General features: G+C 47.9%; 1 protein-coding gene across 6 annotated transcripts in view; it reads left to right on the forward strand.

Annotated features, from left to right (window-relative positions):
• The window catches only part of dysf (dysferlin, limb girdle muscular dystrophy 2B (autosomal recessive)), a 440,247-nt gene that overhangs the window by 295,987 nt on the left and 117,864 nt on the right, over positions 1–26,396 (forward strand). For all 6 annotated transcript variants that reach the window (XM_060835988.1, XM_060835909.1, XM_060836235.1 and 3 more), the window contains 2 exons: positions 13,063–13,153; positions 14,758–14,835. In XM_060835988.1, the coding sequence (XP_060691971.1) occupies positions 13,063–13,153; positions 14,758–14,835 (169 nt within the window). The remainder of the gene's footprint in view (positions 1–13,062; positions 13,154–14,757; positions 14,836–26,396) is intronic.

The following is a 26,396-nucleotide window of genomic DNA, read 5'->3' on the forward strand; positions in this document are numbered from 1 at the left end:
ACCCAGACCCATTTCCCTCTGACTAATGCACCTAGCACCATGGGCAATTTAAGCAAGTCCAATCCACCTGACCTCCACATCTTCGGACTGTGGAAGGAAACCGGAGCACACCCACGCAGACACGGGGAGAATGTGCAAACTCCACACCGACAGTTGCCTGAGGGTGGAATGGAACCCGGGACCCTGGTGCTGTGAGGCAACAGTGCTAACCACTGAGCCATCGTGCAGACAGGCAGAGGTTTAAGGGGAGAAGGGTGCAGAGGGGCAATTTCTTTCACACAGAGGATGGTGTCGGGACCGAGCTGCCAGAGTTAGTGGTGGAGCTGAGTACAATTTTGTCATTTAAAACATTTAGACAGGTACATGGATGGGAGAGGTATGGAGGGTTATGGACCAAATGTGACGATTAATGTGAAAACCGAGCAGCATGGACACATTGGGCCGAAGGGCCTGTTCCCATGCTGGAAACCTCAAGACTCCATGAGTGAACAGTCTCTGATCTGCCTCCGATACACATACATTCCTCCCCAAGTAAGGAGATAAACCAACTGTCTGCTGTGCTCCAGATGCAGTCTCACCTCGGACAGTTGTGAATGTGGTCAACGTGTGGCTGATCTTAAAGGGACATCGAGGGGGCAGCCTGTGCTCAGGCCGTGTTGCTGGACTTGGTGGGGCGACTTGGCATTGACCCAGAGCAGCCTCCATTGCTGTTCCTGTCCTGAGGATGATTCCTCATGTTAAGGTACAGGGCAATGATTGGGCTTGGTGGGGAGAGGTGAAGGGGGAAGGGGATCACTTCGCAATTTTCATAAGTTCATAAGATATAGAAGCAGAATTAGGCCTTTCGGCCCCTCGAGTCTGCTCCGCCATTCGATCATGGCTGCGAACCTCCTCAGCCCCATTGTCCTGCCTTCTCCCCATATCCCTCCAACCCATCACCAATTAAAAACTCCTCCTTAGTTTTACTCACTGTCCCAGCATCCATCGCACTTTGGGATAGTGAATTCCACAGATTCACAACCCTCTGGGAGAAGGAATTTCTCCTCAACTCGGTTTAAATTTGCTGCCCCTTACCCTTGGCCTCTCACCCCTAGAATTCCCCAGGAAACATCTGCTCCATGTCTATTTTATCCACACCTTTTATTATCTTGAATACCTCAATTTGATCTCCCCTCATTCATCTCGATTCCAGAGAGTATAGAACAAAGAACAAAGAAAACTTACAGCCCAGGAACAGGCCCTTCGGCCTCCAAGCCTGAACCACTGTCTAAATCTATCACCCAATTCCTAAGCATCTGTATCCCTCTGCTCCCCACCTCCTCATGCATCTGTCCAGATGCACCTTAAATGAATCTACTGTGCCTGCCTCTACCTTCTCTGCTGGCAACGCCGTTCCAGGTACCTACCACCCTCTGTGTAAAGTACTTTCCATGTTTAACCCCCTTAAGCTTTCCACCTCTCACCTTGAGCATGTGTCCTAACGCTATTGAATCCCTCACTTTGAAATCAATGACTGGGTTCAATCTCTCTTCATCCGACAACCCCTCCCCCCGCCCACCTCAGCTCTGGGATCAATCTAGAGAACCTCCTCTGAATTGCCTCAAAAGCTATGACCGCTTTCCTCCAACAGAGGGGACCAAAACTGTGCACAGTACTCCAGGTGCGGTCTCACTTTACCTTATATAGTTGCAACAGAATGTCCTTACCTTTATATTCTATTCCTTCAGGTATAAAAGCCAACACTCCATTTGATGTGACTCCAAAGAGCAAGGGGGCATATTCAGGCGTACCTGATCTCCGCTGCCAGGAATATGATCTAGCTGTTCACTCACAACCTCTGCACTCCTCTACCAACTGGGTACTCTCAATCAGCATCCTTTTCACTTATCCCTATCTGTAAACCAACTCTGTCTCCAATTAGCTCAACCCTTCATTGCAGTGAGTTGAGTTTTTCTCAACAAATCAGTGGCAGTTGTACCCTTCCACCATTGTTCATGGGAGGGTTCCCATTTCTGCCTCATTTCCCCTGGAGCAGGGAGCTAGTCGGGAAAAAGGGATTTCGGTAATCGTCCCATGTGCTAGATGGTTGACATGGGAATAACAAGGGGAGGGAGGGGGTGTCTGGGCCTGTAACCTGGGAGACAGAGTACCAGCCTTTCATGAGGTTTGACCAGTCACTCTGTTTGGATTGAAATGCAAAGTCTGCTGTAGTCATGTGAGCTGTGCAGTGAGGCACATGCCCTGCAGGTATGATTTGGAGACGCTGGTGTTGGACTGGGGTGTACAAAGTTAAAAATCACATAACACCAGGTTATAGTCCAACAGGTTTAATTGGAAGCACTAGCTTTCAGAGCGCTGCTCCTTCATCAGGTAGCTATGTCCTGCCCCACTAGCTAGTGCTTCCAAATAAACCTGTTGGGCTATAACCAGGTGTTGTGTGGTTTTTAACTTTGTCCACCTTGCAGACGGGAATCGTAAGCTTCCCTTCAGTAAAGTCCTCGTGTCGCGCAGTTTTAAAGACTCAGAACAGGGTGTCAGGAGAGTGTCGAGAGCTGAAATAAAAGACACGGCTGCAGAACTGTGAACTGTCACTGATGAGGAGACAATGAGGATGCCGGTGAAAACACTACATCAGTTCAACTGTCTGCAGCTTTTCCCTGACTAGCTCCCTGCTCCAGGGGAAATGAGGCAGAAATGGGAACCCTCCCATGAACAATGGTGGAAGGGTACAACTGCCACTGATTTGTTGAGAAAAACTCAACTCACTGCAATGAAGGGTTGAGCTAATTGGAGACTGAGTTGGTTTAGAGATAGGGAGAAGAGATCAAAATGAAAAGGATGCTGATTGAGAGTACCCGGTTTTGTGGAGGAGTGCAGAGGTTGTGAGTGAACAGCTAGAGCATATTCCTGGCAGTGGAGACCAGGTCTAACATTGTGCTAATGTTGCCCTGCAGACACACAGGGGAGGGAAAACACAAAGGGCAGGGTATTCATACTGCAGAGGACACTGGGCAGAAGGGGAGATGGCATGACCAGTGTGGGGAGACTAGTGTGCTCACTGCTGAAAGATTAATCATGTTGTACATCGGTCTATGTATAAAAAAGAGACAAGAAGCGGGTAGGGTTAGGGTTAGGGGTCGGGTTAGGGGTAGGGGTCAGGTTAGGGGTAGGAGTTAGGTGTAGGGTTGGGGTAGGGTCAGGGGTCAAGGCTTAGAGTTAGGAGTAAGGTTAGGGTTAGGGTGAGGGTAGGACTATGGATTAGGGGTAAGGTTGGGGTAGGGGTTAGGGGTTAGGGTTAGGAGCAATAGACAATAGACAATAGGTGCAAGAGTAGGCTATTCTGCCCTTCGAGCCTGCACCGCCATTCAATAAGATCATGGCTGATCATCCTTAATCAGTATCCTGTTCCTGGCTTATCTCCATAACCCTTGATTCCACTATCCTTGAGAGCTCTATCCAACTCTTTTTTAAATGAATCCAGAGACTGGGCCTCCACTGCCCTCTGGGGCAGAGCATTCCACACAGCCACCACTCTCTGGGTGAAGAAGTCTCTCCTCATCTCTGTCCTAAATGGTCTACCCCGCCTTTTTAAGCTGTGTCCTCTGGTTCGGCACTCACCCATCAGCGGAAAGGTTAGGGTTTAGGGTTTAGGGTAGGGTTAGGGGTAAGGTTAGGATTAGGGTTAGGGGTAAGGTTAGGGTTAGGGGTTAGGAGCAAGGTTAGGGTTTAGGGTAGGTTTAGGGGTAAGGTTAGGGGTAGAGATTAGGGTAGGGTTACAGATTAGTGTGAGGGTTAGGGGTAAGGTTAAGGGTAGGGGTTAGGGGTTAGGGTTAGGAGCAAGATTAGGGTTTAGGATAGGTTTAGGGGTAAGGTTAGGGTTAGGGTTAGGGGTTGGGGTAAGGTTAGGGGTCAAGATTAGGGTAGGGTTAGAGATTAGTGTGAGGGTTAGGGGTAAGGTTAGGATTAGGGTTAGGGGTTAGGGGTAAGGTTAAGGGTAGGGGTTAGGGGTTAGGGTTAGGAGCAAGGTTAGGGTTTAGGATAGGTTTAGGGGTAAGGTTAGGGGTTAGGGGTAAGGTTAGGGGTAGGAATTAAGGTAGGGTTAGAGATTAGTGTGAAGGTTAGGGAGATGGTTAGGGTTAGGAGTTGGGTTAGGGGTCGGGTTAGGGGTCGGGGTTAGGTGTAGGGTTCGAGGTAGGGTTAGGGGTAAGGTTAGGTGTAGGGTTAGGGGTAGAGTTAGGGGTAGGGTTAGGGGTAAGGTTAGCATTAGGGTTAGGGGTTAGGTTTAGGATGAGGGTTGGGGTAAGTTTAGGGGTTAGGGTTAGGTGTAGGGTTAGGGGTTAGGGGTAAGTTTAGGAGTAGGGGTTAGGTGTAGGGTTAGGTGTTGGGGGAGGGTTAGGTGTAGAGTTAGGTATAGGGCTAGGGGCTAGGGGTAACGTTAGTGGTAGGGGTCAGTTGTAGAGTTGGGGTTAGGGGTAGGGTTAGGGGTCGGGGTAAGATTATGTGTAGGTTTAGGGGTAAGGTTAGTTGTAGGGTTAGGAATAAAGTTAGGTGCAGGGTTAGGGGTTCGGGGTAAGATTATATGTAGGGTTAGGGGTTAGGTTTCAGATGAAGGTTAGGGGTAAGTTTAGGGGTTAGGGTAGGTTTAGGGTTAGGGTTAGGAGTTACGTTAGGGTTAGGGTTAGAATTAGAGGTAAGGGTATGTTTAGGATTAGGGTTGGGTTAGGGTTAGGGTTAGAATTAGAGGTAAGGGTATGTTTAGGATTAGGGTTAGGGTTCAGGGTAAGGTTTGGTTTAGGGTTGGGGTTAGGTTCGGTTAGGGGTAAGGGTAGGGTTAGGGTTAGGGGAAAGGTGAGGGTTAGGGTTAGGGGTAAGGGTAGCATTAGGGTTGGGGTTAGGGGTGGGGTTAGGGTTAGGTGTAAGGTTCGGGTTTGGGGTAAGGGTTGTGTTAGGGTTAGGGGTAAGCTTAGGATTAGGGGTAAGGTTAGTGTTAGCATAAGAGGTAAGGCTAGGTTTAGCGTTAGGGGTAAGGGTAGGGTTAGCGTTAAGGGTAAGGGTAGCGTTGGGTTAGGGTTGGGGTAAGGGTAGGGTTAGTGTTAGGAGTAAGGGTAGGGTTAGCATTAGGGCTAAGGGTAGCGTTTGGGTTAGGGGTAAGGGTAGTGTTAGTGTTAGGGTTAGGGGTAAGGTTAGGGTTAGGAGTAAGGTTAGGGTTAGGGGTAAGAGTAAGGTTAGGGTTAGCATTAGGGGTAAGGATAGGGTTAGCGTTAGGGGAAAGTGAGGGTTAGGGGTAAGGGTTGTGTTAGGGTTAGGGGTGGGTTAGGTGTAAGGTTTGGGTTAGGGGTAAGGGTTATGTTAGGGTTAGGGGTAAGGTTAGGATTGGAGGGTAAGGTTAGGGTTAGTGTTAGCGTTAGGGGTAAGTGTAGGATTAGCGTTAGGGGTAATGGTAGGGTTAGGGTTAGGGATAAGGGTAGCATTAGGGTTATGGTTGGGGTAAGGGTAGGGTTAGGGTTAGGGTAAGGGTAGGGTTAGCGTTCGGGGTAAGGGTAGGGTTAGCATTAGGGCTAAGGGTAGCGTTTGGGTTGGGGTAAGGGTGGCGTTAGGGTTAGGGTTAGGGGTAAGGTTAGGGTTAGGAGTAAGGATAAGGTTGGGGTTAGCATTAGGGGTAAGGGTAGGATTAGCGTTAGGGGAAAGGGTAGAGTTAGCATTAGAGGTAAGGGTAGTGTTTGAGTTAGGGGTAAGGGTAGCGTTAGGTCAGGGTTGGGGTAAGGTTAGGGCTAGGGGAAAGGTTAGGGTTAGGGTTAGGGGTAAGGATAAGGTTGGGGTTAGCATTAGGGGTAAGGGCAGGGTTAGCGTTAGGGTTGGGGTAAGGGTAGGGTTAGCATTAGGGGTAAGGGTAGCGTAAGGGTTAGGGGTAAGCTTAGGGTTAGGGGTAAGGGTAGGGTTAGGGTTATGTGTATCAGTAAGGATAAGGTTACGGTTAGGAGTAAGGGTAGGGTTAGGGTTAGGGTTGGGGTTGGGGTAAGGGTGGGGTTAGCGTTAGGGGTAAGGGTAGCGTTAGAGATAGGGTTAGGGGTAAGGTTAGGGTTGTGGTAAGGGTAAGGTTAGGGTTAGGGTTAAGGGTAGTGTTAGGATTAGGGGTAAGGTTAGGGTTAGGAGTAAGGTTAAGGTTAGGGTTAGGGGTAAGGTTATGGTTAGGGGTAAGGTTAGGGTTAGGGTTAGGGTAAGGGTTAGGAATAAGATTAGGGTTAGGGATAAGGGTAGGGTTAGGGGTAAAGGTAGGGTTAGGATAGGGGTAGGGTTAGGGGTAAAGGTAGGGTTAGGATTAGGGGTAAGGTTAGGGTTAGGGTTAGGGGTAAGTTTAGGGTTAGCGTTAAGGGTAGGGTTAGGAGTAAGGTTAGGGTTAGGCCTAAGGGTAGGGTTAGGGTTAGGGATCGCGTTAGGATTAGAGTTAGGGTTGGGGTAAAGTTATGGTTAGCGGTAAGGTTAGGGGTAGCATTAGGAACGAAGAGAGAGAGCAGTCGAAGATTCTGATGAATCCGCTCTCCACCATACATCAGGGAGACAGTTGGATAGGTGACTGTTAGAATGAGGACCACAGGAGGGCAATGTGATCGGGTTAACATAAAACCTCAGATCAACAGTGCTGTGTAAGTCATCAACCCAGCATGTAAAGTGAGAATCTGGGACCTGAGGGGAGTGGTTTTCACTTTGATTTTACACAGTGGTAGTGAACGGCCAGATATATCGTCACGGCCAGAGACACATCCTCCTGACTGGGTAAACGCAATGACTGCAGACGCTGGAAACCAGATTCGCGATCAGTGGTACCCGACCACTAATCTAGAACATCCTCCAGGCTGCTGAATCTGGTCCCTCAGCTGCACAGGATTGACCAGACTGAGGTAAACACTCCACTCACACAGAACACACATCCAAAAACTATTGGAAAGGCAGGGCGACAGTAACCCAACAATGAAAATACAGCAGCGATAAGAACCACAGCAACAGCCAGTGACACAGGAATGACAATCCCTTGCACAACATCATCACCCAGGGGAATAGTAGCTGACAAATACGTGCGCACTGTTAGGAAGCCAGAACTATTTAAGGATTTTGTATAATTTTGACTGATGGGAGCAATGAACTGTCAAGGCTTGGGATCAGAAATTGTGTAGTGGGCAGCACGGTGACACAGTGGTTAGCACTGCTGCCTCACAGCGTCAGAGACCTGGGTTCAATTCCCGCCTCAGGCGACTGACTGTTTGGAGTTTGCACGTTCTCCCCGTGTCTGCGTGGGTTCCCTCCGGTGTTCTGGTTTCCTCCCACAGTCCAAAGATGTGCGGGTCAGGTGAATTGGCCACGCTAAATTGCCCGTAGTGTTAGGTAAGGGGCAAATGTAGGGGTATGGATGGGTTTCGCTTCAGCGGGTTGGTGTGGACTTGTTGGGCCGAAGGGCCTGTTTCCACACTGTAAGTAATCTAGTATACCATATATGGTAATGTGTGGCCCTCTTTCTTTGTATAAAAAAACAGGACGTTTGGATTGAAATGCAATGGTGTACAAATGTCACCACGAGTCTGCTGTAGTTATGGGGCTTTTACTACTATAAAGCATATGCCCCGTAGACAAAGTTCTGAAGAAGGGTCACTCGACCTGAAACGTGAACTCTGATTTCTCTCCACAGCTGCTGCCAGACCCACCGAGCTTTTCCAGCAATTGCAGTTTTTGTTTCTGATTTACAGTCTTTAGTCGGAAGCTTCACTTTGATGAAGTCCTTGTGCAGAACGCACTTGGAATGAGTTTGCCAGTAACGAGGGGTGTCCACTGCTGCTCTCAGCGGAGGGCTGAGTGTGCCCCTGGGGAGCTATGAACTGGTGTACTGTGACAGTGTGTGGTGGTTAGTGTGGAGAGCAGTGTGTCCAGCGTGGAAGCACAGAGGCCCAAGAATACAGACCACACAACAACAATAAACAAGACCGTTGGCAGGGAAAAGGCAACGGAAGGTGAATAAAAATACTCCTCTGACTGTAGGCCTTGGAACAGCTTCAGGAACTGTTTCTCATGCTGACACCTACCCCCCCCCCCCCCCCCCCGCCACCCATTCACACAGAGCTACAAGCACACATACACTTCAGATACACGCTCAGACATACATGGCTCTCTCACACAAATACAGACACACTTCTCACTCACACACAAGTAGACGCAAACACATTTTTACACACACATTCATCATACATATCGTGTAAATAGCACAGTGAAGAAGGTGTTTGGCACTCTATTGGTCTTTATTGGTCACTACATTGCGTACAGGAGTTGGGAGGTCATGTTGCGGCTGTATCGGACATTGGTTAGGCCACTTTTGGAATACTGCATTCAATTCTGGTCTCCCTGCTATAGGAAAGATGTTGTGAGACCTGAAAGGGTTCTGAAAAGATTTACAAGGATGTTGCCAGGATTGGAGGGTTTGAGCTACAGGGAGAGGCTGAACAGGCTGGGGCTGTTTTCCCTGGAGACTGTGGGGAGACCTTATAGAGGTTTATAACATCATGAGGGGCATGGGGGGGACGTGAATAGTCAATGTTTTTTTTTCCCAGGATGGGAGATTCCAAAGCTAGAGGACATAGGTTTAGGGTGAGAGGAGAAAGATTTGAAAAAGGACCTGAGGGACATCTTTTTCATGTAGAGGGTGGTGTGTGGATGGAATGAGATGCCAGAGGAAGTGGTGGAGGCTGGTACAATTATGATATTTCAAAGGCATCAGGATGGATATATGAACAGGAAGGGTTTAGAGGGATATGGGCCAAGTGTTGGCAATTGGGACTCGATTAATTTGGGATATCTGGTCAGCATGGATGGGTCAGACCAAAGAGTCTGTTTCATGCTGTATAACTCCATGACTCTGTATGACTAACAAAGTCACTTTGTCCACTCACATTCACACACACACACATATCTTTCTCAGACTGTACATGCTCTCACACAGACACACACAGACATGCACACAAGCACATAAACACACACATATCTTTCCCACACACACATAACATACATTCACAGGCACATGCATATACACACTTAGTGAGGGTGATTGAATGAAAGACTAGGGAAGTTATATTTCAGTTATACAGGCCATTGGTGAGGGTGCATTGGCTGCAATCTTCAGCCAGAAGTGGATGATCCATCTCTGGCTCCTCCTGTGGTCCCCAGCATCACAGATACCAGGCTTCAGCCGATTCGATTCACTCCACGTGAGATCAAGGAATGGTCGGAGGCACTGGATACTGCAAAGGCAATGAGCCCTGACATCACTCCGGCACTAGGACTGAAGGGGTGTGCTCCAGAACTTGCCGCTCCCCTAGCCAAGCTGTTCCAACACTGGCATCTACCCGACAAAATATCCAAGTATGTCCTGTACACAAAAAGCCAGAAAAATCCAACCCGGCCAATTACTGCCCCATCATCGATCATCAGTAAAGTGATGGAAGGGGTCATCAACAGCGCTATCAGCAGCACCTGCTCAGCAATAACCTGCTCAGTGACGCCCAGTGCAGGTTCCACCAGGGCCACTCAGCTCCTGACCTCATCACAGCCTTGGGTCAAACATGGACAAAAGAGCTGAACTCCAGAGGGGAGGGGAGAGGGACAGCCCTTGACATCAAGGCTGTATTTGACCGAGGGTGACATCAAGGACCCTCACAAAACTGGAATCAATGGGTATTGGGAGCAAACTCTGCTGGTTGGAGTCAGACCTGGCACATAGGGAGATGGTTGTGGTTGTTGGGGGTCAGTCATCTCAGCTCCAGGACATCTCTGCAGGAGTTCCTCAGGGGAGGGTCCTAGACCCAACCATCTTCAGCTGCTTCATCAATTACCTTTCCCCCATCATAAGGTCAGAATTGGGGATGTTCACCGATTATTACACAATTGTTTGATTCCTCAGAGACTGAAGCAGTCCATTTTCAAATTCAACAAGTTCTAGACAATATCTGATCAGCGGCAAGTAACATGCATGCCACACAAATGCCAAATACCCGGGCAGCCTAGAGCCCGGAGGACTCAACGTTGAGTTCACCAATTTCAAATAACCTCCCTTCCCATTCCCCAGCTCCCTTCCGAGCCCTTCCCCCTTCCTTTCATTCCTCTGATCCACCCTTCCTTCCAGCTACCAATGGGATTCATTCCTCCCATTGACCAATCAGGCTATACCCTCTGCCTGTGTCTATCTTTCCATATCTCACCACCCTGCTCCCCCCCACACACCTCCACCCCCTTTATCTGCAGCTTGCCTTACCCCTTACCCCCACTCCTGAAGAAGGGTTACCTCTGAAACATCAACCTCTCCACCTCCTGATGCTGCCTGGTTTGCTGTGTTGTTCCAGCCTCCTGCTGGTCTATCTTAAATTCAAGCATATGCAGTTTTTTTGTCTCAAACAATGACCATCTTCACTAAGAGACAATCTAATCACTGCCCCTTGGCATTCAACAGTGTTACCATCACTGACCCCCCCCCCCCCAACTATAAACATCCTGGGGGTTACCAGTGATCAGAAACTCAACTGGACTCACCAAATAAACACAGTGGCTGTAAGAACAGGTCAGAAGTGAGGAATAGTCCCCTATTGACTCCCCAAACCTTGTCCACCATGAACAAGGCACAAGTCAGGAGGGTGATGAAATACTCCCCAATTGCCTGGATGGATACAGCTCCAACAACACTCATGAAACTTAACACCAACCACTCGATTGGCACCACATCCACAAGCATCCCCTCCCTCCACCACCGACTCTCAGTAACAGCAGTGTGTATCATCTACAAGATGCGCAGCAGAAACTCACCAAAGATCCTCAGACAGCACCTTCCAAACCCACGACCACTTCCAGCTAGAAGGACAAGGGCAGCAGATACATGGGAACACCACCCTCTCCTAGCCACTCACCATCTAGACTTGGAAATATATCGCCGTTCCTTCACTGTCACTGGGTCAGAATCCTGGAATTCCCTCCCTCGGGGCATTGTGGGTCAACCCACAGCACATGGACTGCAGCGGTTCAAGAAGTCAGCTCACCCCCACCTTCTCAAGGGGCAACTAGGGACAGGCAATAAATATATCCATGAGTGAAAGAAAAAGAAAATCCCTTCCTTAAAATACAGTGGATACAGAACCTTTAAATATTTTTAAGGTGGAGATCGACAAATGAAAGATTATCAGGAATACGCAGGAATGTAGAGTCAAGGTTACATCATGAGGGACATGGATAGGATAAATTGACAAAGTCTTTTCCCTGGGATAGGGGAGTCCAGAACTAGAGGGCATAGGTTTAGGGTGAGAGGGGAAAGATATAAAAGAGACCTAAGGGGCAACTCAGAGGGTGGTATGTGTATGGAATGAGCTGCCAGAGGAAGTGGTGGAGACTGGTACAACTGCAACATTTAAAAGGCATCTGGATGGGTATATGAATAGGAAGGGTTTGGAGGGATTTGAGCTGGGTGCTGGCAGGTGGGTGTAGATTGGGTTGGGATATCTGGTCGGCATGGACAGGTTGGACCAAAGGGGTAAAAACAATATCTGCAGATGCTGGAAACCAGATTCTGGATTAGTGGTGCTGGAAGAGCACAGCAGTTCAGGCAGCATCCAAGGGTTGGACCAAAGGGTCTGTTTCCATACTGTACATCTCTATGATTCTCCGACTCTAAATCAGCCACGATGTAATTGAATGACGCAGCAGATTTGAAGGGCCGAATGGCCTACATTGTTTGTATGATCATTGTCTCAGTAACAATGAGCATGGTCACAATGCTTGATTGCCATTAGAAAACCGATCTGGTTCACTAATGTCCTTCCGGAAGGAAAACCATTCTACCATAAGTTGTAGGAGCAGAATTAGGCCATTCAGTCTCACGAGTCTGTTCCGCTGACGTGTCTCTCAACTCCATTCTCCTGCCTTCTCCCTGAAACCCTTTGATCCCTCTCACAGTCGGATGATCTGCCATCTGGCCTGATGTAAACGTGACTGAAGACCCACAGCAATGTTGGGTTTGCTCTTTATTCTTTTTATTATTCAGTCATGGGATGCCGTTGTGACTGACTCAAACAGCATGGGCCAGTCAAGAGTCAACCACATTGCTCTGGGTCAGGGGTCACATGTGGGTCAAACCAGGTAAGGATGGCGGTTTCCTTCCCAAAAGGACATCAGTGAACCAGATGGATTTTTCCCCAACAGTTAGTAATGATTCATGGTCATCATTAGATTCTAAATAATTGGATTCAGATTCCACCATCTGCCGTGGTGGGATTCGCACCCAGGACCCCAGAACATGACCTGGGTCTCTGGATTAACAGTCCAGTGATAATACCACTAGGGCATCACTTTCCCAATGCCTTTGGAAATGGCTTACTGAGCTACTCTCTTGAATCCAACCTGTTCAAACAGTTCCCATTGGCAGGAGGATTGGGAAGCAGGTTTCTCTGTGGAATATACTGTCTGACAGCCTGGTGGAGGCAGATTCAATTGGGCTAATCCAAAGGGAACCGGATGATCCGTTGGGCAGGAACAAAGTGCAGAGTTAGGCAGAGAAGGTGGTGAAATGTTAATTAAGAAGCCAGCACAGAGAAGATGGGCCAAATAGCCTCTGCCTGTGCTGTGGCTGGTCTGTGCCTTTGTGGATTGTACTGTTAAACGCAAGACAGAAAGTCCCAATGGAGAGCCTGTATTCCAGGCTGATGGTTCCCGTGCACCACTGTGGGAGTGCCACACTGCCAACAGGGTCATTTCTCAGGTCAGACATCCAGTCAAGATGTCAGATGCTGTGAACGATCCCAGGGTCACCGTTTCGAAGATGTGTTCCTGTCAATATTTATCCTGAACCCCTGTCACTGAAGCAGATTATCACCTTGCTGTCTGTGGGATCTCGCTGTGCATTAATTGGCTCCCTGAGGAAGTGGCCCCGGAGGAGAGGAAGCCCCCCCCCCCCCCCTCCTCTGAGGGAATCAGAACAAGCAGCTGGAAATTTATTTGGGTGAGGATTGAGGCTTCCTCAGTGACGGTGGTCTGTCTTTACAGGGTGGTGTCACAGATGACAAGAGTGAGGAGAAATCAATGTCAGCCCTCAATCTGGGTGTGAATACACCCACCGTCTCCTGTATATTTGACTGTAAGTACAACCCTTCTGTATCGCCACAGACTGTCACCAGATCATGTGTGTGTGCGTGAGAAAGAGAGAGAGAAAGAGAGTGTGCGTGTATGAAAGAGAGTATGCGTGTGAGAAAGGGAGAGAGAGTGTGTGTGTGTGTGAGAGAGAGAGTGTGTCTGCATGAGAAAGAGAGAGAGAAAGTGTCTGCATGAGAAAGAGAGAGAGAGAAAGAGTGTGTGAAAGAAAGAGTGTCTGTATGTGTGTGCGTGAGAAAGAGAGAGAATGTGTGTATGAGAGTATGTGTGTGAGAAAGAGAGAGTGTGTGAGAGAAAGGGTGTCTGTATGTGTGTGTGCGTGAGAAAGAGAGAGAGAAAGAGTGTGTGTGTATGAAAGAGAGTATGTGTGTGTGTGTGAGAGAGTGTGTATGTGTGTGTGTGAGAGAAAGAGAGAGAGAAAGAGAATGAGTGTGTATGAAAGAGAGTATGTGTGTGAGAAAGAGAGAGTATGTGTGTGAGTGTGTGAGGGTGTGAGAGAGTGTGTGTCTATGTGTGTGTGTGTGTGAGAGACAGTGTGCGTGAGAGAGAATGTGTATGTGTTTATGTGTGTGTGTGTGTGTGTGTGTTTATGTGTGTGTGTGAGTGTGTGTGTCTAAGAGAGAGAGTGTATCTGTGTGTGAGAGTGTGTGTATGAGCGAGAGTGTGTGTGTATGTGTGTGTTTATGCCCATAGGGATGTGTGTGTATTTTGGGAGATCTCTATCACAGGGGTTTGTCATCACCTCAGTGAATGAGTGTGTTTGAGAATGTGAGTGCGAGGTAATTTAAATTGTCTTCATGGGATGAGGGTGTTGATGACCAGGCCAGCATTTATTGCCCGTCCCGAATTGTCCAGAGGGCAGTTCAATGTCAGTCATAACTCTGGGGTTGGAGTCCCATGTGGGCCAGGTTGGTTTCCTTCCCTAAAGGCCATGAATGAACAATGTTTGGTCCATTGCAGAGACTTTCAAAGGCACTATTTTGTGTGACATAGGAACAGATGTTGGCCTTTTATGACAATCAACATATTGTCACATGGTCGCTGTTTTTCCTAACAGCCCCCCTCCTCCTTGTTTTTTTTAATTAAATACAGATTTCACCATCTGGTGTGGTGGGATTTGAACCCACAACCCCTGTACATTAGTCTGGGGTTCATTAGCATTACTAACCCAGTGTCTTCACCAGGGCATCCTCCAGATCTTTGGGCACGAAGACAATTGAAGGAGTTGGGGATAGGGTGTGAAAATGGGGCTGATAAACAAGATCAGCCATGATGGTACTGAATGCTGAAACACAATGGAGGGGCTGAATGGCCTCCTGTGGGTTCAAATCCAATGTCACAGTGCTTCACCAGAGTGAATCATAAGACCAACCATCTCCACCTTCTCAGCGTCTAATTGCTGTAGGTCTCAGTGAGGGGCTTTTGCCCAAAACATCGATTTCGCTGCACTTTGGATGCTGCCTGAACTGCTGTGCTCTTCCAGCACCACTGATCCAGAACCCAGTGAGCGGTCAGCCCAGAAAGATGTATGTGTTTTACACAAAGGAAGCTCAGTTTCTGAACAATGTGGATCTCTTGTGTTCTCTTCAGATGGAACCAGATATCATCTTCGGTGCTACCTTTATCAAGCCAGGGATCTGATTGCAATGGACAAGGACAGCTTCTCTGGTATGTTCTGCGGCACGCACGGCTTGTAATCAACTTGGAGTCCCCCCAGCAAGTCGTTCACAAACCGATTGGGACCAGTGATAAAGTTTACATGCATTTGAAACCAGCTTTATTTATTTGTTGTCCTAAATACAGGCTTTCACAACCAGCATACCAAATACATTGCCACCCCCTTCCAAAGGTATGCTCCCTAGAGTCATCAAGATCTACAGTATTGAGAAAGACCTATCAGCCCACCATATCTGTGATCATCAAAAACAACCACCAATCTATTCTTATCCCATTTTCCAGCACTTCACCCCTAACCTTGTATGTCTTGACATTACAAGTGTACATCTAAATACGCCTTCAATATGGTGAGGGTTCCTGCCTCTCCCATCTTCACAGGCAGTGAGTTCCAGGTTCTTACCACCGTCTGCGTGAGAAAGGTTTTCCTCCCATCCCTTTGAAATCTCCAACCCCTTACGTCCAATCTACACCCACTGGTCATTGATCCACTTGGGGGGTAAAGTTTCTTCCTATCTATGCCGCTTATAATTTTATACATCTTCATCATGTTCGCCCCTCTCGATCTACTCTGATGTAAGGAAAACAAATCCAGTTTGTCCAATCTCTCTTCATCACTGAAACTCTACAGGCAACATCCTGGGAAATCTCCTCTGCACCATAGCCCACTCCCCAGTCACTCTGTGTCACTTCTCCATGTGAGCACAGAAGATATAACACCTATCCTTGATCCTCACTGTCTAAGGCCCCAAACGATCCTTCTAGGTGAAGCAGTGAGTCCTGACTCATATCAAGCTTCTTGAGTGTTGTTGGAGCTACACCCATCCAGGCAAGTGGGGAGTATTCCACCACACTCCTGACTTGTGTCTTGTAGCGGGTGGGCAGGTTTTGAGGGAGTCAGGGGGTGAGTTATGTGCTGCAGTGAAGTCGAATCAATACTTCTCAGTAGAAGACTGTTATTACAGTCCGAAATTTCTAAATACCGTGGTCAAAGGTGAAAACAGGAGAGGAAATAAATATAACCATTACTCGTGAAAGTGCTGGGAAAACTAATGGGACTTAAGATTAATAGATCCCCTCGATGCAATGGGATGTATCCTAGGATGAAGGGGAACATCTACCAGGTATTAAATACATTTTCAGGAACCCTCAGGGTCTGGAAACATCCCATGGGATTGGAGAGCATGTTTATTTGAAAAGGGAAGTAGACAAATTTGGGGTAATTACAGTAAGGCATTTGATTTGATTAGGTTCCCCATGGTAGGGTATTGCGCAAAATACAGAGGCTTAGGATTGAGGGTGATTTAGCGGTTTGGATCAGAAGTTGGTGAGCTGAAAGAAAACAGCGGGTAGTGGTTGATGCGAAGTGTTAATCCTGGAGTTCAGTTACTAGTGGTGTACCGCAAGGATCTGCTTTGGATCCACTGCTGTTTGTCTAATGACCTGGATGAGGACGTCAAAGAATTGTCAGTACGTTTGCGGATGACACTGAGGTTGGTGGGTTGTGGATAGTGCGAAAGGGTGTTGTCGATTACAGAGGGACTTAGATAATGCAGAGCTGGGCTGAGAGATGACAAATGGAGTTTAATGTGAGAAAGTGTGAAATGATTCACTTTGGAAGGAGTAACAGGAATACAGAGTACTGGGCTAATGGGAAGATTCTTGGTAGCGTAGATGAACAGAGAGATCTCAGTGACCAGGTGCATAGATCCCTGAAAGTTGCCACCCACGTTGATCTGATTGTTAAGAAGGCACATGGTGTGTTCACTTTTATTGGTAGAGGGATTGAGTTTCAGAACCATGTGGTCATTCTGCAGCTGTACAAAACTCTGGTACAGCTGCACTTGGATATTGCATACAGTTCTAGTCACCACATTATATGAAGGAAGCTTTGGAGGGGGTTCAGAGGAGATTTACAAGGAGGTTGCCTAGAATGGAAGGAAGGTCTCATGTGGAAAGGCTGAGGGACCTAAGGCTGTTCTCATTAGAGAGAAGAAGGTTGAGAGGTGACTTAATTGAGACATATAAGATAATCAGAGGGTTAGATAGGGTGGACAGGGCGAGCCTTTTCCCTCAGGGGGTAATGGCTGGCACGAGGGAACATAGCTTTAAATGGAGGGGTGATAGATATAGGACAGATGTCAGAGGGTAGTTTCATTACTCAGAGAGTAGCAGGGATGTGGAATAGACTGTGTGCAGCAGTAGTAGACTCACCAACTTTAAGGGCTTTTAAATGGTCATTGGATAGGCATGTGGATGAGAATGGAATAGTGTAGGTTAGATGGGCTTCGGATTGGTTTCACAGATCGGCGCAACATCGAGGGCCGAAGAGCCTGTACTGTGCTGGAATGTTCTATGTTCTATGTTCTACAATGTGCAGGTAAGTTTTGATCAGTTATGTTAACATTTGCAGTTGGGTAAATGTTCAAATTTTGTAAAGGCTGCAATAGCAGAGCAACAAGAAATACTAACTATGACCAGGCAATGTTAACATGGCTTCATGGTGGGAAAATCATTGCTGACAAATTTACTCGAATTCTTTGAAGAAGAATCAAGCAGGATAGACAAAGGGAAAGCAGTAGATATGATATAGTTGGATTTTCAGAAGGCATTTGATAAGGTAACACACATTGGGCTACTTCATAAGATAAATGCGCATAATGTTGGAGGGAGTATATTAGCATGGATGAAAAATTCATTCCTGATGAAGGGCTCTGGCCCGAAACGTCGAATTTCCTGTTCCTTGGATGCTGCCTAACCTGCTGTGCTTTAACCAGCAACACATTTTCAGCTGGATGGAAAATTGCCTAACTAATGGAAGACAGGGAGGTGGGATAAAGAGGAAGGCAATTTTAGGATCTGTCCCTGGGATCAGTGCAGAGGCTGCAATTGTTTACCATATTTATTAATGATTTGGATGAGGAAAGTGGATGAACTTTATTCAGGTTTGCGGATGACATTAAAATAAGCGGGACGTTGAGTCACAAGGATGGTACAAAAATTCTGCAGGGGAATGCAGACATGTAGGCAAGCGGGCAAAAAATGGTGGATGGAATATAATGTTGGAACATGTTCAGTTAGGGATGAGTTATTCAAAGCACTACTCAAAGCATTAGTCAGACCACAGATGGGAATACTGTGAATATTTCTCGGCTGGTTATAGAAGGGAAGATATAATCCCATTGGAGATTATCCAGAGAAGGTTCACTTGGCTGATACCAGGTAAGAAGGGATCGTCTTATGAGGACAGGTTGAGTAGGTTGGACCTGTACTCATTGGTGTTTAGAAGAATGAGAGGAGACATAATTGAAACATGGATGATTCTTAGGGAAGACTTGACAAGGTAAATGTGGAAAAGTCGTTTCCCCCAGTGGGAGAATTTGGGACCAGATGGCATCATCCCAGAACAAGTGGTGGCTCATTTAAGACAGAGATGAGCAGGATTTTTTTTTCTCTGAGGGGACCATGAATGTGTGGAATTATTTACCTGCCAATTATTTACCTGGGTCGCTAAGTCTACTCAAGGCTGAGATGGACATATTTTGGATCAGAAAGTGATTTGGGGGTTATTGGTAAAAGGCAGGACAGTAGGGTTGAGGACTAACCAGATCAGCCATGATCTCATTGATGCCACACTTGGTCAATAGTCACACACTCCCCTCCCCTCTGGAATTCAGCTCTTTTGTCCATGTTTAAACCAAGACTGTAATTAGGTTAACTATGGAGCTGAGAGGGGTGGCTAATGAGGAGAGATTGAGTAGATTTAAAATACCATCTTGACTGATCTAGAGAAAGAACCTGTTCAGTGATAATTGATTGAAATAACCCCTCAGTTCTGGTTGTGTTCAAGGAGATCTTTTTTGGCCCTTACTACAGTGCCTCAATATTTAATTCATAACGAGGAGGATTCAATATCACAGAATCACACAAGTGCAGAGGAATATCATTCAACACCGACTGGTTAGGTGAGCATCATTACCCAGTGGAGAAAGTGAGGTCTGCAGATGCTGGAGGTCAGAGCTGAAAATGTGTTGCTGAAAAAGCGCAGCAGGTCAGGCAGCATCCGGGGAACAGGAGATTCGACGTTTCAGGCATAAGCCTGAATAAGGGCTTATGCCCGAAACGTCGAATCTCCTGTTCCCTGGATGCTGCCTGACCTGCTGTGCTTTTTCATCATTACCCAGTGCCAATGTCCAGTCTTTTTGACAGAGCAGTGCACATTAGTTTTATTCAAATAATTGCCCAATATCCATTGAGCCTGCCTCCATCACACTTCCATGCAGTTCCAGGCCACAAGCCAAATTAACGCCGTTTACAAAATACCTTGCAAGAACTGGACCAAACACTACACTGGATAAACAGGCAGAAAACTAGCCACCAGGATACATGAACACCAACTAGCCACAAAAAGACATGACCCACTCTCACATACGGATGAAGAAGGACACCACTTCGACTGGGACAACACATCCACCCTAGGGCAGGCCAGGCAGAGACACGCACGAGAATTCCTAGAAGCATGGCATTCCAACCGGAACTCTATCAACAAACACATTGACTTGGATCCCATTTACCACCCCCGAGAAAAAGAACTGAAATGACATCACCACCGGAAATGATGTCACCACAGGAAATGGCATCACCAACCCAAGGACACCTAAACACATAAATGGAAAGCGGGTCACTAACACCATTGCTTCACCAGAGGCTCACTGATGATGTTACCTAGTATGGTGACGAAACATCTGAAAATGAACCTTCCAGCTCAGCGAGCAAACCTACATCCAGAACCTCAACCCGAGCTACAAATCTTCTCATTAAACTTGCCAGCACTGTAACTCCTCACTGAATGGAAGCATTTTTTCACACTTCACCTTTGTGTTGTTCACATGGCATTTCAAATCTATGCCCTCTCATTCTTGTCCCTTTTACGAGGGGAAAACAGCTTCTCCCTACCTACTCTGTCCAAGCCACTCATGATTCTGAAATCCCCTGTCAGAGCCCCCCCTCAGCCTTCTTCTCTTCTGGGGAGAACAGTCCCAACTTCCTCAATCTATCCTCATCACTGAGGTTTCGCATTCCCGGAACCACCTCTGTCCCTGCACCTCTCACGAACGCATTCACATCTTTCCGATGATGTGGTGCATGTTATTGGACGCAACACTCCAGCTGAGGGTTTCACGAGTGTCTTGGAGAAAGTCAGGACTGCAGATGCTGGAGATCAGAGCCGAGAGTGTGGTGCTGGAAAAGCACAGCAGGTTGAGGCAGCATCCGAGGGGCAGGAGAATCGACGTTTCGGGCAAAAGCCCTTTGTCTTGTAGAAGTTCACCTCCTTGCCACATTTACTGCTGTCCCCATCTGTCCTGCTACCTTGAATGATCTGTGCAGTCAGGCCCCTTATTTCTGCTTCCACCACCCACCCCCCACCACTTTAGAATTGTGCCCCTGTTTTAGACTGGCTTTCAATGATCTTCTAACAAAAGTGCATCATCTCTCAGTTTACTGCATCAAACCTCATCTGCTGCTGGTCCACACACTACTCCAACTTGTCAATGCCCCTTTGTAGCTCTTCATTGTCCTCACGGTTTACAACTCGAATACATGTGTGTCATCCATGACATTTGGAATTAAAACTTACCCACCAAGGAGAAGATCATTAATCTATATTTCAGGGAAACTGAGGATCCCAATACAAACCCATGTTGCTGTTTCTTGTCACTCAGCCCAGGTCTCCTCCATTTTACTAAGTAAATTCTATGACCAAAAACTAAATTGTGATTGATGGGAAATGTTCATTCTGGAGTCCAGTTATTAGTGGTGTACTGCAAGGATGTGTTTTGGGCCCACTGCTGTTTGTCATTTTCATAAATGACCTGGATGAGGGCATAGAAAGATGGGTTAATAAATTTGCAGATGACACTAAGGTCGGTGGAGTTGTGGATAGTGCTGAAGGATGTTGCAGGTTACAGAGGGACATAGATAAGCTGCAGAGCTGGGCTGAGAGGTGGTAAATGGAGTTAAATGCGGAAACGTGTGAGGTGATTCACTTTGGAAGGAGTAACAGGAATGCAGAGTACTGCGGATGCTACACTGGCACCACCCCCCACCTTTTCCTCCGCTACATCGATGACTGTATCGGCGCTGCCTCATGCTCCCACGAGGAGGTTGAACAGTTACCAACACCTTCCACCCTGATCTCAAACTTACCTGGACTGTCTCAGACTCCTCCCTCCCCTTCCTAGACCTTTTCATTTCTATCTTGGGCGACTGAATCAACATGGACATTTACTACAAACCGACCGACTCCCACAGCTACCTAGACTACACCTCCTCCCACCCTGCCCCCTGTAAAAACACCATTCCATAATCCCAATTCCTTCATCTCCGTCGCATCTGCTCCCAGAAGGACCAGTTCCAACACCGCACAGCCCAGATGGCCTCCTTCTTCAAAGACGCAATTTCCCCCCAGACGTGATCGACAATGCCCTCCACCGCATCTCCTCCACTTCCCGCCCCTCCGCCCTTGAGCCCTGCCCCTCCAATCGCCACCAGGACAGAACCCCACTGGTTCTCACCTACCACCCCACCAACCTCCATATACAGCGTATCATCCGCCGTCATTTCCGCCACCTCCAAACGGACCCCACCACCAGAGATATATTTCCATCCCCTCCCCTATCAGCGTTCTGAAAAGACCACTCCCTCCGTGACTCCCTCGTCAGGTCCATAGCCCCCACCAACCCAACCTCCACTCCCGGCACCTTCCCCTGCAACCGCAAGAAATGCAAAACTTGCGCCCACACCTCCCCCCTTACTTCCCTCCAAGGCTCCAAGGGATCCTTCCATATCCGCCACAAATTCACCTGCATCTCCACACACGTCATTTACTGCATTCACTGCACCCGATGTGACCTCCTCTATATTGGGGAGACAGGCCGCCTACTTGCAGAACGTTTCAGGGAACACCTCTGGGACACCCGGACCAACCAACCCAACCACCCCGTGGCTCAACACTTTAACTCCCCCTCCCACTCCACCGAGGACATGCAGGTCCTTGGACTCCTCCATCGCCAGACCATAGCAACACGACGGCTGGAGGAAGAGCGCCTCATCTTCCACCTAGGAATCCTCCAACCACAAGGGATGAACCTAGATTTCTCCAGTTTCCTCATTTCCCCTCCCCCCCACCTTGTCTCAGTCGAATCCCTCGAACTCAGCACCACCCTCCTAACCTGCAATCTTCTTCCTGACCTCTCCGCCCCCACCCCCACTCTGGACTAACACCCTCACCTTGACCTCCTTCCACCTATCACATCTCCATCGCCCCTCCCTCAAGTCCCTCCTCCCTACCTTTTACCTTAGCCTGCTGAACACATTTTCCTCATTCCTGATGAAGGGCTCATGCCCGAAACGTCGACTCTTCTGCGCCTTGGATGCTGCCTGACCTGCTGCGCTTTTCCAGCAACACATTTTCAGCTCTGATCTCCAGCATCTGCAGACCTCACTTTCATCTTGTTATGAAGGCCAGCATGTCATTAGCTTTCTTCACTGCCTGCTGTACCTGCATGCTTGCTTTTATTGACTGATGTACAAGAGCACCTAGATCTTGTTGTACCTCCTCTTTACCTAAGTTGACCTACATAGCTGCCTGAAAGTTGCCCCCCAGGTTGATAGGGTTGTTAAGAAGGCATAGTTTGTGTCGGCTTTTATTGGTACAGGAATTGGGTTTTGGAGCCATTAGGTCATGTTGCAGCTGTACAAAACTCTGGTGCGGCCATCCTTGGATTATTGCGTACAATTCTCGTCGCGGCATTACAGGACGGATGTGGAAGCTTTGGAAAGGGTTCAGAGGAGATTTACCAGGATGTTGCCTGGTATGGAGGGAAGGTCTGATGAGGAAAGGCTGAGGGACTTGAGACTGTTTTTGTTAGAGGGAAGCAGATTGAGAGGTGACTTAATTGAGATATACAAGATAATCAGAGGGTTAGATAGGGTGGACAGGGAGAGCCTTTTTCCTCAGATGGTGATGGTTAGCACGAGGGGGCATAGCTTTAAATGGAGGGGTGATAGATATAGGACAGATGTCAGAGGTAGGTTCTTTACTCAGAGTAGTAGGGGCGTGGAATGCCCTGCCAGCACCAGTGGTAGACTCACCAATGTTAAGGGTATTTAAATGGTCATTGGACAAACATCTGGATGAGAATGGAATAGTGTAGGTTAGATGGGCTTCAGATCTCCAGCATCTGCAGACCTCATTTTTTACCCTTCAGATTGGTTCCATAGGTCAGCGCAACATTGAAGGCAGAAGGGCCTGTACTATGGCGGAATGTTCTATGTTCTATGTTCAAGATTACTTTGATGTGGAATTCAGCGGGAGGCAATGGCCAGTGCTGCACTATTAGTCCAGAGACCCAGGTAATGATCTGGGGATCTGGGTTCAAATCCCACTATGACATATGATGGAATTTGAATTCAATAAAAAATCTGGAATTATAATTCTAATGATCACTATGTATCAATTGTCAGAAAAAACCCATCAACTTCACTAAAGTCCTTAAAAGCGAAGGGGCAGTCAGATTACATAGAGATTAATGCAGAGAGAGAGAGAGAGAGAGAGAGAGTGGGGCAGTGGGATTAGTTTGGGATTGATACAGGGCTATGGGGAGAGAGTGGGGCAGTGAGCTTAGTTTGGGATTGATACGGGGCTATGGAGAGAGAGTGGGTCAGTGGGATTAGTTTGGGATTGATACAGGGCTATGGAGAAAGAGTGGGTCAGTGGGATTGGTTTGGGATTGATACGGGGCTATGGGGAGGGAGTGGGGCAGTGGGATTAGTTTAGGATTGGTGCGGGGCTATGGAGAGAGAGTGGATCAGTGGGATTAGTTTGGGATTGATTCAAGGCTTTGGGAAGAGAGTGGGGCAGTGGGATTAGTTTGGGATTGATACGGGGCTATGGAGAGAGAGTGGGTCAGTGGGATTAGTTTGGGATTGATTCAAGGCTTTGGGGAGAGAGTGAGGAAGTGGGATTAGTTTGGGATTGCTACAGGGCTACGGGGAGAGAGTGGGGCAGTGGGATTCGTTTGGTGATTGATACAGAGCTATGGGGAGAGTGGGAAAGTGGGATTAGTTTGGGATTGATACAGGGTGGTGCACTCGGTGGATTTGGTGACTCGTTCCTCTGGTCTATTTGCCTGTTGCCTCAAAGTGATCCCCCTGGGCCCGTCATGGTAACCAGACCCTGGATGATGTTGAACAGCTCAAATAAATCCCGTGTTCATCTTCTTATTTCCCATCTCTCTACTGGGATTATTGCTGGGAATGAAACATCTCCGTCCAATCCCTGTAAATTACCTTTGCACCCCGCTCGGGTTCTGAGCAGACCTTTACAGAATTCACCACAACCTTGTAGTTTGTCCAGTGAATCAATGGAAGAGAAAAGGGCTTTGTCTCAGAACTGTCTGGCTGGTGTGGCTTTGAGAGTTATAATCAAACAGCTCTCGCTGAAGTTAGACTGGTGTTCATAACAGGGGGTGGCATTGGATGGAGAGTTGCAGTTTTCCTCATTCACTCTCAGCGTTGAGGTCAGGCCAGCATTTATTGCCCATCCCAGAAGGTCGTTGAGAGTCGCCCATATCACTGTGGGTCTGGAGTCACCTGTGAGCCAGGCCCCATCAGGATGGCAGCTTTCTTCCCTCACGGGAATGAGTGAGAGTTTTCCCGTCGACAATCAGCACTTGTGGTCGTCATTCGACTTTTAACACCAGGTTTTGTTTTAAAATTGAGTTGTATCTGGATCCCCAGATGATTTTCTGGGTCAGTAACATTAACAATCTGGCAGCAATATCACGGGACCGCTGACTCCCCTTTGAATCTCCAACGCTACAACAGCTCATTAACCCAGTACACTAGCCTCCTTTAATATTTAACCCTTCTAGCCTCCAGTTCCTTTTCCCTGTCTTATCCTTAAACTCAACTTTATCGACTCCTTTTGTCACTGAGTCCTGCACTCTCTCCAGTCTATGACTCAAAAGGTTCCTTCTGAATTCCCGTTTTGGATTTGTGGCTCTCCTCTTCTCTGGCGCCGGTCCCTGGCGTCTCGCAGGGGGAGCGCGTTCCTCTGGCAGAGCCTGTGAGCGGTGCTGAAGTTGCCTCGGGACACTTTGGATGGAGTGGGGGGCCAGGTGCGATGTGCACGCCACGTGTGTGCCACGACTGAAGCCAGTCGCAGCCCCAGATGGAGGAGGAATGATGGATGCCAGGGCGCCAATCACTCTCCTGTCAGACATCAAAGAATCAGGCTGCATAGCGTTCTTGGAAAAAATCCCAACTGGCGCGTTCACTCCATGAGACCAACAGACAGCAGCTCCCCTTTACAGAGTGTGATTTGTTTCAGTGCATATGAAGGCAGAAGGTGGGAATAGCAAATAGAGATTGGACCCAGTTGCCTAAGAATCCAGGCTCTGAGGACAGTAGTATTTACATTCATTTAATAACAGATCTCAGAGATTCTCATCTTGCAACTATCATTTAATTTCAGGTGCTGGCAGATAGTGTTGTGTTAACGTCACTGGGCTAACAGCCCAGAACCTGGATCAGTGGTGCTGGAAGAGCACAGCAGTTCAGGCAACATCCAACGAGCAGCGAAATCGACGTTTTGGGCAAGGGCCCTTCATCAGGAATAAAGGCAGTGAGCTGGAAGCATGGAGAGATAAGCGAGAGGGAGGTGGGGGTGGGGAGAGAGTAGCATCCAGAACCCCCAGGCTATTGCTTTGGGGTCATGGGCTCAAATCCCAGCACGGCAGAAGGTGAAAGATGAAGTAAAGGAATGGTCTGGATTGAGAACCAGCCCATCGGGACTGCACCGACCCTCTGAAGGGCGTCACCTCCCACCCCCATCCCCATAACCTCGCATTTCCCAGATTCTGGATCAGTGGTGCTGGAAGAGCACAGCAGTTCAGGCAGCATCCAAAGTGAAGCGACAATCGACGTTTCGGGCAAAAGCCCTTAATCCGAAATAAAATCAGGAATATTCCTAATGAAGGGGCAGCACGGCTGTGTCAGGCTGAAGGGCCTGTTTCATGCTGGAAGCCTCTGCAACTCTAATCACGCGACACTGACTGGACTGCCTTTCCTTGTTTGATCTATTGTCACGTGTACCAGAGTACAGTGAAAGGCTTTGTTTGTGAGCAGTGTGGGCAGATCATTATAAGCAAGGATATACAGATCAAAGAAACTCAGACCAAGGCATACAGGACTGAATTTCACATATTTATCATTTAAGCTTAAAAGTGGAGGACGGTTATAAGAAATATGAGAGTTAGATCTGCTGTAGGGGGTTTCTAAGGAGCTGTACAGTGTGGTCCCCATCTTGTCTTTCACACTCCCCAGCTCCCTGGTGATGTTTCGGTGATATCGGCTGAGGGAAAGGTCCTCTCAGTGCCTGACAGGGGCAGATGGATGCCTGTTCCTGAAAGCCCACTGTCCAGCACTCTCCCAGCACCCCTGTGAGAGAGGGCCACCTTTGTCAGTCAGCTCAGGGCGCTGTGGACCCCAAC

Source organism: Hemiscyllium ocellatum, chromosome 1 (genome assembly GCF_020745735.1).
Source record: "Hemiscyllium ocellatum isolate sHemOce1 chromosome 1, sHemOce1.pat.X.cur, whole genome shotgun sequence".
NCBI classification, from domain to species: domain Eukaryota; kingdom Metazoa; phylum Chordata; class Chondrichthyes; order Orectolobiformes; family Hemiscylliidae; genus Hemiscyllium; species Hemiscyllium ocellatum.